Source organism: Polyodon spathula, chromosome 9 (genome assembly GCF_017654505.1).
Source record: "Polyodon spathula isolate WHYD16114869_AA chromosome 9, ASM1765450v1, whole genome shotgun sequence".
Lineage (NCBI taxonomy): Eukaryota > Metazoa > Chordata > Actinopteri > Acipenseriformes > Polyodontidae > Polyodon > Polyodon spathula.
In genome coordinates, this window is record NC_054542.1 from 1,741,030 (window position 1) to 1,756,041 (window position 15,012).

Consider the following 15,012-nt stretch of genomic DNA (forward strand, 5'->3'; position numbering starts at 1 on the left):
TTGTGAATGTTCTGTGAAATGTTTTGGATAATCCTTACAGCTTAACCTTTGCTGACATGATTTACACTTTGTGGAACCATACAACAACTTGTTAAAAGTGCAGCAACTCCTACACGTTGTGCTCACTAAGCCCATTCTGAACTACTGTACAATGCTAAAATAAACATTTACATTTTTGGAATTCATTCTTCAATCTGTTTGACTGTAAAGGCGGGGTTATACAACTACCCTAGAAAGACTGAAATGGATTACCAGTGCACGCATTTCACATTTATACAGGATTGTTTAGGCATCACATAATATCAAGTAAGTTACCTGAGTTATATCCCTTTTATATGGCATAATTGAACTAGAAAACACCCCAGAACACACCACAGCTTCATTAGTTGTGTCTAAAGAGCCCTTAAAACCCTATATACAGCTCTAGAATGTTGCATACACAGGAAAATAAACTGTGAAATGGTTGTATTTTTTTATTGACTCATCCTCCCATGCACATGCAAACAATACCCCTATGTTTCTGAGAATATGGACATTTTATTTATGTATGTATTTATTTATTTTAGCACCACTACAGATGTTTTGCTTTCAAAATCCTAACATGGATGTCTTTCCACTGTATATATTTATTGCATTAAGTGACATTACCAAGCGGGATAATAAATCACTTCAAGAGGAAAATACCAGCATGATTAATACAGATTTAAAGGGTGATGATACTTAGATCCATTGCTGTTAAGATTATTACAACAGACTATAGTTTTTGCTGCATCTAAACATTAGACTCAAAGTTTTCTGTTTCATTTTGTTCTAGGTTATGGGTACATCAGAAAAACACAATTAATACCATTTAAAAATAATGCAAGGCAACAAAGGAACAACAATCTGTAGATGCCATTGTTTTGTGACCTGCATGCAACTGACCTTAAAACCTTGAGTTTTCTTTTTTTCAAAATGCCACAGGCCCAATTCTGTTTATAACTTGATAATGTCAACTATCATTAGTTCAACTGTAAATACTTTCATAATATTTCAAAATCTGTATAGCTAGGTAGCTCTCTTTGTGAGCTTGTTTGCAACAAATAAAAGTTACCACTAAATAAAGGTTGATAGAATATCTGTTTTTACTTTCCCAATACACAAAACGTCAAAAAATTTAAATCTAAAATACTGTGTATTACACTAGTGCTTTAAAACACATTGTTAGAACAGAACAGAGGTCAATTATTAAACAGGTTTTAAAAAAAACACATTACTAATGTGATTACTAACATAATTACTTCATTAAAGCCTAATTCGGGGATGGTGGATATACTGCTTTTCCTTAACTGTCACAAAATCCAATATATTACCCTTGAAAGTATTACAGCAGTCAATATTAATATACTGAACTAGTAACGAATCTCCAATTCTGCTGGGTGTCTGGATCCATGATAGGTCAATGGCTGAGAAGTTAATTGCCAATTCTTAACAAAGACAACAAACAAACAGAGCTTAATATCTCCACCAATACGGTTGCTTCTGTTCATTGGGTGGGCAGTGCCCTTGTCTCCTCCCTTTCTCCTGGGGTATGCCCTATAAGCAGCTACCCCTTTTCTTTACTAAGCTGCTGTTGGCTGGGCTGACTGCTGCACAGAAGACAGGTTTATATTCCTTTATCCACCGAGAAGAACTGTCTCAGCTCAGAGACATATGTATTAAGACTTTAAGGACCAAGTAGCTTCAATTCTCACTTTTAAATTTCCCTTACTGTTTTATGGTGTGTTCAGTCATTCTGAAATGTTATTGTGATGCTTCCCTGAATCTCTCTTTTCTTTGAGCTTCACATCCTATGTACCTACATTAAACAGCCAGTCAAATGACAATCAGACCTTTCAACTCTGCTAGCCCTGCCTATTCACTCTCATTTGGTAATACAGCTCTGCCTTAGTTTGGACTAAGCTACTGGAGCAAAAGTGCAGATAAACGTATTCAGTGCAAGGCATACCACTGCATATAAAATAGTCCCTTAACTCAACCCAGTAACTTTCTAACTTCCTCAAAGGCCATATACTTGCATGAAAGTCAGAGAGTAATACTTTGCCAAATCATTTGGTCTTATTTTTTAATGGCTGTCCAGAATGATGTTAGTTGGGTTTGTTGGAGTGAAAGAGGAGTTTATAGACAGCTGCTTTGATTTATGATGTGATAATAACCTGGCATGTGAAATATAGGCAGTGCTTGATTGGGCTGTGAGCCACAGGAAGTCTAGCACACTGTAAAAATGTTACTTATGGAGAGCAAAGGGCTGAAGTTGGATACACTAGCCAACAGCAACTCCCATACCCTCTTCATTTGGAGAACATACAGCCCATTATAGGAAGGACAGCCAACTAAGCACATGTCTGCTCCAATTATTCTAAGAAAATACTAAATAATAATCAGTACTGTATAGATCTGAATTTATGATGTGACAGTATTCAAGAAGAGGCTTTGAATTTAAAATGACTGATTTTTCAATTATTTCTGTTTTTAGCTTAATGGATACAGAAAATATTGTAATGTGGCCTAAGCTGAGAAACAAATACTTGGATTATTTTTTTTTTCCTACAAGTAACTACGAAAGAGTAGTTCAAGCATATAGCATTTTAGTAGAGAACAATGCAGAAACCTATCTTTCTTAAGAATCAACTGTATTCATGCAAAGAGCAGCAACAACACCTTGCCGAGAATTTCAGCAAATTTTCTCTTAAGCACACATTCAAAAAGCAGCAGAGCTTAAATGTGGTTTTAATAAAATTAAGATACAAAATGTACTGATTTCATGACTTACCCTTTGAAAATCTGTTAAATGACAAAGATTGTTCACTAAAAGTGATTCTGATGGCTTAAATGCTTTAATTCCTAAATAATTTTAAACCTAACCTTCCTTCAAGTGCACATGTGATAAACTTTCCACATTACTAAACATCATCATCAAGTTATTAATATATATATATATATCTATATATATATATATATATATATATATATATATATATATATATATATATAAATACAAAAAACCAGCTATTTAATTTCATGAACATTTTAAAAGGGAAATATTTGAACTGCAATTTAAACCCAAAGGATATTTAGAGAGCCAAAATGAAGTGCCGATCTGTGTCAAAGTTAACAGAAAACATCTTACAATTTAAAAATGATATAACCTAACTCTAGTTTGAACTCAAATTAAATATCAATTCCAGATTAGCTTGCCAGAAATCTGTTTTTTTATGACAAACAAAATCTGTTTTTTATGAAAATGCAATTGTCAGAAAACTTGGAAGTGACACATTAATTAGTACAGCTTTCAGAGTGTTATACTGCACAGCTCCACGCAAACTTAATAAAGCTTCAAGCATCTGGAAAGACAAGAAATAATCAAATAACAATGTATGATTTAAACTGGGTCTTTGGTATCGCTATATTAAAACAAAATGATGAAGTTAAGAAAATCAGCTCTGGTTGAGGTTGTTTCTGACACTGGTAAGTCTTATCAACTTGATAAGATTTGGAAATTCCGGTTATCTTAACTGATGTATTCATCTTCTTGATTTTGTATAAGATAACATTTTCTATTTCTATTATCACATCATGGAGACTATTTATAACTAACAAGTCTAAAGAACCCATTTGGCCTAAAAAGATGTCTTCAGCTGGTACCCCCCGCTTGTAAAAATGAACCTGCCTCCCCTGCAACTCTAGTTTGCCCCTAGTGAATGCAAGAAATGCATCCGTTAGAAATAGCACATAGAACAACTGTGTATTCAAACACCCACTGGAGGCAGAGTGCTACATGGAGCTAAGAAGCCCTTCTGAGGCTCTATGAAATACAGAACTACATCTTAAAGAAAACAGGGAGGAATATCAATGTTTAATGTGTGTTCCAAACTGAAAGCACAGACCTGCAACCGTACAACATGTGTGAAATGCTGCAAGGCACTTCATGACGTGCCAAGGCCTGACACAGCTTATTAAATTGTTCTGCACTAGCAAGTTATTAAATTTGCTTGCCAAGCAAAAGTATTGAAGAATTAACTCAGCATTAAGTAGCTTTACAGGAAGATTACCCAAGGATAACTAATTTCAGTCCCTTATACTGAAAATAAATTAAAATGGACATGTAGATACATTGTGGTACATTCACCCTTAAATAAGCTTCCATTAGTAAAACGTGGCATTGGGAAAGCATGGCAATGCATAGGTAAGCATTATAAACCCCAGAGAGGTATAGTAAAGCACATTAAAAAACATGACAAACTATGGTAAATATGTAGTATAACCATGTGAAAACTGCACATTTACAGTGCAAACCTTTATAAGGGTGCATCTGTTGCAACCTACCTAAAAGAAGAGTGTGGCCCTGGTAAAATTGTGAAAGTTTAATCAGAGGCCAGTTACCTGATGTACATCCTGTCTTACAGTATGTGCTATTTCACCATCTTGCTATTAAAAAAAAAAAAAGAAAAAAACTTACCAGACAGCAATGTTGCAGACAATTACCTCTTAAATTACAGCTTACAAACCCAAAATAAAAACAACAAAAAAAACTGAGACTGAAGCACAGGGGGGGGGGGGGGGGGGGGGGGGGGGAACCTGAACTAGTTTTTTGATATCCAGGCTATCTCTATCTTTAATATGCATATTTCATTCTATTTTTCAAATTAAATTGCAATACACAACATTACAACTTCGCATTGTCAGGTGTGCCTATTTTGCATGCTTAGCACAGTTTCAGTATAATTGAGTCAGGCTTTTCAAAGTCAAAACAAAGCAGGTACACTCTGAAGCAGCCTACTTCAGATTTCTAAAAGCCCATATTAAAGCTGAAATGAGGATGGGTCTTTAGCGACTCTTTTCTGACTGAATTAACTACAGCATGGCACTGAACTGTGTGGCTTTCAGCGAACAAGTCAGTAATTTGCGCGACAGAGCAACAGCATGTGGTGGCCATATTAAAAACAGAAACACATAATGTTACAATATGAAATCCATGACGGGATACATTTTAAAATAGCAATGTGATGCAGGCAACCATGGAGGCTTTTAAATGAAATAATAAGTCATCAGTATCAACATATTTGTAAAATGATCATATTCATCAAAAGCATGTGCTATGTTAGAGTAGATTGTAACAATTCTGGTTGTGTAATTACCCAAATATATAGTTAGGGATGGGGAAACACTATCTGCATGCAGATGTTTTATATCAAGCGGTATTGAAAAAAGTGTACTGTACTGCTTAACCCAGTCTGCAAAGGAGGTTTCCTCTGTGGTTAAACTCTCAGAGAAATGAATCCAGAGAAGGAAAGGGGGATTTGTATTTCATACAACCACACACATTCCCCTGTGTCCTGAAAAGACAACTCCTCGGCCACATTACTCTTGTTTCCTGGGGTCATAATACCCACCGCACACCTGCGCTTTCAGCTCTGTGTAGGGTTAAGACACTGCATGCAAGAATACTGGCTCATAATACAACAGATGCTCAGCTATTTGGCTTCAACGTAAAATGAGTTATGCTACAAATGTCCATGCCCTTTTCTTTGGTTAACCAATATAACAATTGTTGTGTCTTATCCTTAGCTGGCTGCAGTGCATGTATTTTTAAAAGCATGAATTGGTTTTGTTAGACGGCTAAGACAGTAAGGTTTGAGATTTTTAAAGTTAAATATGATACTGATACTAGGCTTCAACACAAAATGCCTCTGATTTCAAGCTAAAGAATGGCACATGAAATAAGATAAACAGAAGCCGGAATGAAATAAATACGTATTTGGCAGAAGAGCATTTGTCTTGCCCGAACTAGAGTTAAAACCTACATGCACTTGTTTGCATTACTCCAGTTAAAAAGCCAGGGGCATTATCACTTTCTTTTCTTTAGGGAGGCCAGTAATTTGAAAAAAAAAAAAAAAATTATCATCATCATCATCATTTGTCATCCACTCCGCTCATGAACAAATATAGTTGTTATCCTTTGGCTATTGGGTGTGTATGCTTGTAACATATTTCCCAATACATATTATAATTGCTCATGCACAAAAGAAAATATAACCAATTTTACTCTTAAATGATCTAGAACAATGCAACATGTGAGAATGAGAGTCTGATTGTGCGCAACAGGAGATAGCTAGTTAAGTTCTCTTTTGAGTCACCTAGACCGACTACTGGTATTTTTGGTAAATTAATATGTATTTACTGCTTATTCGCATCACCAAAGGGAGTAAAATGGTCCAAATAGTGTGAAATCTTTGGTAATTAAAAGAAACTGTCGAAGAGCGGTCTGACTGGTACAGCTGGAGTTCTATTAAAAACATGACCACTGAGACAGATTCTGACATGACTCTGCCTCAAACAAATCTTGGTTTTATAACAACCATCTTCTGAAGTGTGCTATATCTAGGTAGGGCAGCTACTCTCAGTTTTGTGCTGTCTTGCCAAGTCCTCTGGTTATACAAGATTCTGGTTTCAATGGGCACTTGCCTGCTGAACTAAATAAAATAAATAAAGAGGCAATGAATAAAAATAAAAACAGCTGGATAGCTGTGAAGAGCCATCACACACAAGCCCCCGTGAGACATCAAAGTGCTCCTGAAATTCTCACACAGACACACAAAATAAATCCCTGGACACTAAAGAACTGGAAACAAGTGTGGTGTTATAGGAACCCATGGGGCAGAAGCACACTGTGTTGTCTTTCTGAAAGCCTGTTACTTATCTTGTTCTCTCATTCAGTCTGTAATCATAGTCCAAAAGCAGGTGGCTCTCAATTTTTTTTTTTTAATGTTGTACCTTACGTACCTAATTTTAAGCCTTCACCACATCCAAAAATCCATTAAAACCTTTTATATAAAACCATTTTCTTACTGTCTGATGACACTACAATTAAAAGCTGATACATGTTTTACATCATGACACCCTTCACTCATAAAAACTAGATCTTTACCTTGCCATTTCAGAAAACCAAATTCCAAAACAGCACTGAGAAATCCTGTTAACATGCAAGCAGTATTGTTATGGATGTTCTTAACTACATCCCCACTTCTCTGCTCGTTATATGCACATTAAAAAGAAACATATGGTTTGTATACATATTGACCAATAAAAAGGAAAACTGGGAGTAGTTTGTGTTCAATGTCTCGTTGTGTGCTGCACTTTCTGACGTAAAGAACCCTGGGGTTCCAAGGACAACTGTCAGAGACAAAACAATACTTTGAAAGAATGCTAATGAACTCTGGAAGAGCCTGTAGACACTGCAGAATGACGGAATATATTAAAATACATAAAGACGAGAACCACATCCCAATTGTAAATATGTTATGAGGCTTCAGGATTTATTTATTTTTATCTTTCTTTCTTCCCCTAGATATTATTACTTATTTAAGGTTACGCCACATTATGCAAGTTTTGTCATTCTGGGAATAGTTTTACTGTCAGCAATAAGCAATCATCTGCAAGCATTTTAATATTTTAAAAATAATGTAAATAGTATGCCTTTTTGTTATAATACTATACCAAGCAACTTTTGAAAAGTGTTCTTGTTGGGGTCACTACTGATATTGCTGTGTGTATCTTTTAATATAGAGAAATGTGAGCCTCATCAAGTAACTGTACTTTACAGTACCAGGGTTCCTTCTAGACGGCATCAAGGGCTGGTTGTCCTTTTAAAGTCAGCGATGACACACACTCTGATCAGTTCTTTCAATCATTAACATTTAAAAACACATGCCACTATAGCTGGTGTTATATTGTAAGCTTCGACCATTCTCGCATTTAAAAAAATGTATGGAAAGAAGTCGACGCATTCCCACAAATCGTACAGGAACTCACCACAGGGGAACCAATGAAATATTTTACAAAGCCCAGCCAAGTTTCCTATCAGATGTAACCAAACTGGCCTACTGTATATGGTTTTCCATAGTTTACTTCAGGATAATCAAGCATGCCAAACCTCTCCCTCTCTATCATTCTTTTTTCTCTAATTAGGGTATTGTTATTCTGTTTTTATTAACCTTGCAATAACACATACGTACGTATTGAACACATATGCAAGAATAAAGAAATAGTCTAGGAGCACTCTCTGCAGTTCTACACCTCCAGTCTTTCACAGCAGTTCAGTAGGAGCCCTGCAATGCCGCCCAGCAGAATAGACAGAGTTAATGGCAAAACAATGCCGCATAGCATCAGTCTTTTGTTAAAGTGACATTTCGGTCACTGAAAACATTCGCCACAAGCATCTACTGAATAAAGATGAATTATTAGCTCACTTGTTAGTATTGTTTGCTTACAGCTGCCTCTAACAAAACCTTAAATTTCCCATCCAAATATTACTATTCACTCATTCATTCATCTGACAAATGATGTATTTCACCTGCACTGCAAAGTTAGGTCTTTGAATCAAAATATGTGTGTCCAAGTCTACAAGGTCTGTTTTAATGATCTACACAGTGATCTAAATGCTGCTGTTCCTTAATGCTATATTAAAACAGCTGGAGTTTTACCCTTGGGGTGATTTATTGACCCTCCTTTTAACTGTTACATACAATTAAAACCAGGTTTATTCATTAAGATCCACCTCTGTTTAGATCATTTAAAAAGAACCCTATGAGTTTTTAGTAATACTAGATGGAATAGCCATTATTTTATATATTGTATTATTAGCAAGGCAGAACTGTTTATCCCTATTTGAGAAGCATGACAGTGTGACACCGGACATAAGGAATAACAGAAAAATGGAATCTGGAAGACACAGGTTCACAACAATTTCTCACAATAGATCTGAATGTAGCAGCTAAGAAATAATTTAATCAAAACCAAATCTACATTGAAACAAATGGAAATCAGTGAAATGTCTGAACACTGTCGTCTCCCTGGAGAATGTAAAGCAGGCATACAATTCATTTTCTGTTCCCCTCAAAAATCAGTACAAGGTTTTTTTGGTGTGATGAAACACAAGCACAATACAGCAGATGTATCAGCAGGATAAAGCAGGGCCAGACCAGACAGCGGATTGAAATAAAACAGAGTATTTAACTATCAGTGATTTATAATTATTCAGCAAAACAGTGGAGGTCTGCTTACAACAGCACTTTAGGAATTACATCTGCATGGCATGTCGTGCCCATCTAATCCTTCCCAGGGCATCAGACATTTCTAGCCTTTACAAGAAAGAGATTCTTATGGAGGCGGTTTATTATCTGCTCCCTGCTGGTCTGGTTGAGCCTGCCTATTTAAGGGGATTAAGGTAATGCAGGGATAGAGATCTGCTCGATCTGGCTAGCATTCTGGAGACCATTTTGCATCTTTGCACTCAAACCAAACGTTTATATTACTACTGATGATACTGTAATCGCATACGTTTGGGCTGTAAAAGTCTCTTTTGTGTAAATTCTTTGGCCTAAGCTGCACCTTGGAAGAAAACAACAGCTAAGAGTTTCTTTTTACAGCTGTGCATTTTCTCCCTCATTATTTTCCGGTGTGGTTTTCCATACTTTTCATTTAACCTGCCACCAGCTTAGGGTCCTATCTGAAGCGTTTAACCCCACTGTGCTGCATGTCAGGAATACATGCACAGTGTGCATATACAGCATGGTGACAGGATAAATGAAGTTGCAAGGAAGATGCTATGTTAATGAGAGGTAAGAAAATGTTGTTTGAAAGCCTGTGTGTCTTTACTTCTGCCTTCCAAATAATGACAGTGTGTAAATTAATGAAACGTGCTGAAATCAAACATAGAATGCATATTGGTGGTTTTAAACTATACAGTACATACTGTACAGAATGCAAGTTATTACAGGGCAATATGAGCTGTAACATATTCTTACTTAACTTACAACTGAATCCTTCTAGAAATGTGAACATGAATATATAAAAGCAATCGACTCATTCCCTTACTAGAACAGTGTTGAGAGATACCGTACCTTTGAGAGGTCCCTGAAGTTGCCGGGTAGGGTCAGGTCAACCTCTTCTGACTCATAGTTGGTTAAAACCCATGGAAACACAGGGTACTGGTTTAAATCATTGTATGTCCGCCCTGTGGAAGTCAAGGCAACATATTAAGAGAAACAGTAACATTCAATATTCTTCAATGGGAGCTTATTATACAGCAAATAACATTTCGAGTAGGGGAAAGCAACACTGTGTACTGAATCCCTATTTATTTACATTTTATTAAATTTATCGAGGAAGTTCCACTGAAATTAAAATCTCATATACAAAGGGATCTGGCCAAAAAGGAAACAGACAATGTGCATGGAGAATACTACACGCAGACACACAGCCGTTCCGTACAGTTTAGTTCATGTGATTTTTTTTTGCATGAAATACAAATAATTATGAAATAAGTATTTTTATTTCTTAATAATATTGAAAAAACGTGGTATCGGGCTAATTTGACGACTTCCACGCAGTATATAAAGGGAGAAAAACAAACAGACTTAAACCCTACTTGCCAGCTGCAGAAGGGCAGCCTCCCACATTATACACTTTTACCTTTACTTGTCTTTTCTTTCTAAAATTCAAACCCTCTAATTAAAAAGGAAGGTTTCTAAAATGTAAAGAGGCATGCTGTGCACATTTGAGACAGGACAGGTTTTTAAATTGGCTCTAAAACTGAAATAAATGAATGTGTAAATTGAGCATGATTCAGAAATTTTATCCTACAGACTGACACCTCTGACGTAGGACTAGGGACTGACATTTCCCAGGAGGTAGTGGCTGCGGAGCATTTGGTATTGTACATTAGCAGGAAGCTGCTTGCGTGAGAGACTCAGACCAGGTATGTTGCAATTGAGAAGGAATGCCTAGAAGTCATTAAAATAAATAAAATAAAATGAACCTAAAGCAAGTTTCTGTGCGCCTCTCTTCCTGTGTGTGAGGGCTCGGCCGACCACATGCAGTTTTTGAAAAATGTCCCAGAAACGTTGACCTTGCGTGGGTCCCAATTCTGCTGGGGGCCCGACGCCATAGCGTAATTTGCATATAGGTTAATCTGGCCCTGCACTACATACAACATACATCAAATGAGGTAGTTGAGAACACATTTTTGAAGTGTTGTTTTGTTATTTTCATCATAATAATTCCAGTGTAATTCCATGCGTGGTTCTATACTAATTGCTGCCATCAGTTTTAATTTCGTAATGAAGCATGTTGTTGCACTGTAACTACAAAACCATATAGGTAACAACTGCATTAGGTCTAATGAGACCTTTTTACTTGTTTTCAGCTCTTAAACAGTTTCAGATTTCAAGTTAGCTATAACATTTTATAACGTGAACTCTGCAAATTTTTAGGAGCTGAGAACAATGAAAAAGGTCTAATTAAAGAGTTCAATTAAAGGATCTAGTTAAGTAATTGAGAGCTCAGTTGGAATGAAAACCAGAAGACACAGGGGTCCCCTGGACCAGGGTTGGGTTGTCATTGGGGATAAAAAAAACAATAAGGAAGCTCATTAGCATCACAAAGAAACAACTATCTATTACATTATTACGAGACAACAGTGCGTAATTTCACAATAATTACTGTGTTACTTCACCATGATTATTGTGTTATTTCTCAATAATTATTGCGTTACTATGAGAGAGTTTTCATCAAGCGATAAAGAAGTCAGTGTAGCAGACTACACTGTGAAGTACCTCTATTACAGGTCCCTCAATGAAATTCCTGTGAAATGGTGCCAGTCAGTGCATGTCAGAATGCTTGGTTTTGTTGAAAAAAATAACCACATTCAGAGTTTTCTATAACATCTACTTCAATTTTTGAAAAAAACATCACTGATATATAATATTGTTACATAAATTAGGCTTGTTATAGCCCATTTCATGACAACTTTTTGTGTGTCCCAACCCCTAGAGAGAAAAAAGCAGAAGCAGGACCCCCTCCTTGCAACGGCAGGCAAAGTGTGCATGGAGAGGTGGAGGTGGAGTGTCTTACCATATAATAAATATGTTGTACTAGTTTATCATTAAATACAGCCTCTGTAGATCACCTCATTTTGCTAAAATATTAAATGTGCATTGCTTACCCTTTTACCCTAAACTTGAATGTTATAATGTACCTCAAATGTTTAGAATGCCATGTTATTGTGTATACTGTATATGGTTGAAATTTTGTAGTGCTCCATAGGTTGGAATACACATGCCTTTCTCTGTTCTTAGGAACCACATTTGCTGAATTCTTGTTATCTTTGAAATATGGGAAATTGTTTCAACATTTCTATATATATATATATATATATATATATTATATATATATATATATATATATATATATATATATATATATATATATATATATATATATATATATATATATATAAATGAAGTTTACGCTCAATTATTCATTGTGTTAAATTCAAACGCGTGCGCTGAAAGTAAAACTAAAATCAAATGAAGAAATAACCTAATTTAGTGACTGATGTCTTTCAGATTGGATAGTCACAGTGTACATTCTGGTCCCACTGTTGTTTCTTTCTGTCTCTCTTCTTTATAAAAAAATATTCTAAGGGCACTCAGGGTTTGAGTGGAGGTTCAGAGAAACCTGACACAAATTAAAGCTGCTATTTCTTGGTTAAAATGTTAATGACAGTGAAACCTTGTTTAATTAGATCACTGCAGTCTGCATATTACCATTCTGAGTCTGATATTCCCTGGCTTGTCTGCCTCCCAACATCGCGCAGGCATTCTGTCATCTCCAGGTCATTAGAAGGAATTTTTAATGATTTTTTGTACTTGTTCGCGGCTGCTTTGAATCTAATTAGATGACAATAATATAAGCCAACACATGCTGCAGCTAAATATAAATATGTATAATTATTCAGTGAAGAATCACACCTCGCTGAGCAAAGAGCAGTGTGAAGAATTTTTACTTCTTCAATCATCACATTTTATATCAGCTACAAAGTAATCAACATGTGTAGGGCACAATCCAGAATTCATGAACTAACCTTTAAAATGTATTATTTGAAGAAGCTGATTAAGCTGATTACATCTAAAGCAATTTTACTCATCCATAAAAACAAGTATCTACAGTAATGCCAATATATGTACTCAGATCCGAAAGCTGTGCAAAAATTTAATGATCAGAAAAACACAATGTGGAATAGAATTTTATCAGACTAGCAAACGATCATGTACCTGTTCTAAATAGGAATAAAAAATATCTGATATTTTTACAAATCAGGTTTTGTGCAGTCATACGCTGTTGAGATAATCATAAAATCCCATGTACACAGAAAAAGTAGCATGTCTACATGGTGTGGCATAGAAAACGTTGCATGCTTGAGAACCTTAATTTCAAACAACTAGTAATTGGTCTGAACAGGGAAAGCATTCTGTAATCTCTATGTGCCATGAGCCAGGCTATATCCCTACTAGGTAGATGTCTTGTCTAGTTGCCGTTGTCTAAAAAATGACAAAGCAATGAAATTACATTTTCCCATTATTATTTCCAGACGCTCTTGGAAAATGGTTTGTTGACTCTAATAAAGCTTTTGTTTGAGACAAAGCTGTCAGCAGAGGAAATGGCAGAGAGGAGAGCAGGGAAACAATACATGAATCTGCAGTCTGGGTGACAGGTTGTGCCTCTCCTGATAATATTTAATGTGAACGCTTCAGAATCCATCATAGTGCCGGCTCCCGAGCCCCAGAGAGGTAAGTGCAAACTATCAAATCACTACAGTGAAGGCCATGACAAACATAAACCCATTAGCGAGGGATTAAAAAGTAAAAAACCACACCTGCTATAGTGTTGAGGAACATCAAGTACTCAAAGTTGGAAATCTCCCGTCTCTGCCAGCGCTGTGTCATGTTGGAGGACTTGAAGAGCTGCCGAGGGGTGGCCAAGGAGATTCTCCTACAAAACCGCACTTGTTAATGCATTCTCTACAAAACTGGGCTTCAAACACATCTTTATTAAAGATATGCAAGTAGGACAGGTGGCAAATCTAAACACACAGCTGACCCAAGTGGTCTGAAACTGTAATCTTTTACTACATCTACAAAGCGATCCACGAAGATGCTTTTTGACGACGCTTTGCAGAGCAGGGAGGCTCTTAAACTGCTGCACATTGTAAAGGGCTTGCTGATACAGTGGCTTATTTAAAAGTCCAATGCAATAAACTGGTTGTGTCTCTATGTTTATTGTACTGTTAAGTATATGGCATGCTACCAATATACAAAGGAATACCATTCAGGTATAAGATCATTAAAAAACAAGCTTCAAACTGTATACTGGAGCTCACTGGTGAACTGCAACATGGGATAGTTGCTGCCATTTTTAAATCCTTCCAGGCTAGAAAGACATTACGCATTTTTTTGTATTGCATTTTTGTTATACTGATAACATTGCCAATAGATGATACACCAATAAATGACATAGCTAGCAGGGGTGGAAATAATACTTATTGCATATCAGTTTCACCCATTCCAGGTTTTACTATGAGCTTGATTAGCCAGTATGTATAGGTAACAAGCTCAGATGTGTCTTACTAAACTCATACTAAAACCAGGAACGGATCCAACTGCTACTGCCAGCAGAATTATGGAAATCCAAAAATGGTGATTGGCAACTGTGGCAAAAGTCTATACTACAAGCTGCTTACACAGGCACAATGCGGGGAAATTAGTGACGTGTGCTCAATCATGTATTTGTATGCAGCCAATGGTGTTTTGCTCAAGTGGTTCCTGGTTCAGGGTACTCCCACTGCATTTAAATGGATTACAAGTGAATATGTGCTTTCCCGTCCTACATTTAAAATGCTAACATGAAAGAACATTTACTGGGAAAATAAAAGACAAATAAATGTAATATTTATTTCAGAGATAGTGGAGTTCATTCGGCTGATCTAATACCACCCCTGACAAACATGTGTGTGACAAGGTGCATTTTTGTGTGCAGCAATATGTAAAAAGCTAGAGAGGGTTTCTAGTTAGTGATTTAAAGGGTGATGGCAACGTTTAGATCAAGTGGATAGACCCTTCTGTTTTAGTAGAT

The 15,012-nt window shown here is 36.3% G+C and overlaps 1 protein-coding gene across 1 annotated transcript in view; it reads right to left on the reverse strand.

Annotated features, from left to right (window-relative positions):
* Nucleotides 1-15,012, reverse strand: part of nbeaa (neurobeachin a) — a 270,715-nt gene that overhangs the window by 17,265 nt on the left and 238,438 nt on the right. Inside the window, exons 37-38 of the mRNA XM_041260057.1 lie at nt 13,757-13,872; nt 9,942-10,054 (exon numbers count right to left, since the gene is read on the reverse strand). Coding sequence (XP_041115991.1) covers nt 9,942-10,054; nt 13,757-13,872 — 229 coding nt within the window. The remainder of the gene's footprint in view (nt 1-9,941; nt 10,055-13,756; nt 13,873-15,012) is intronic.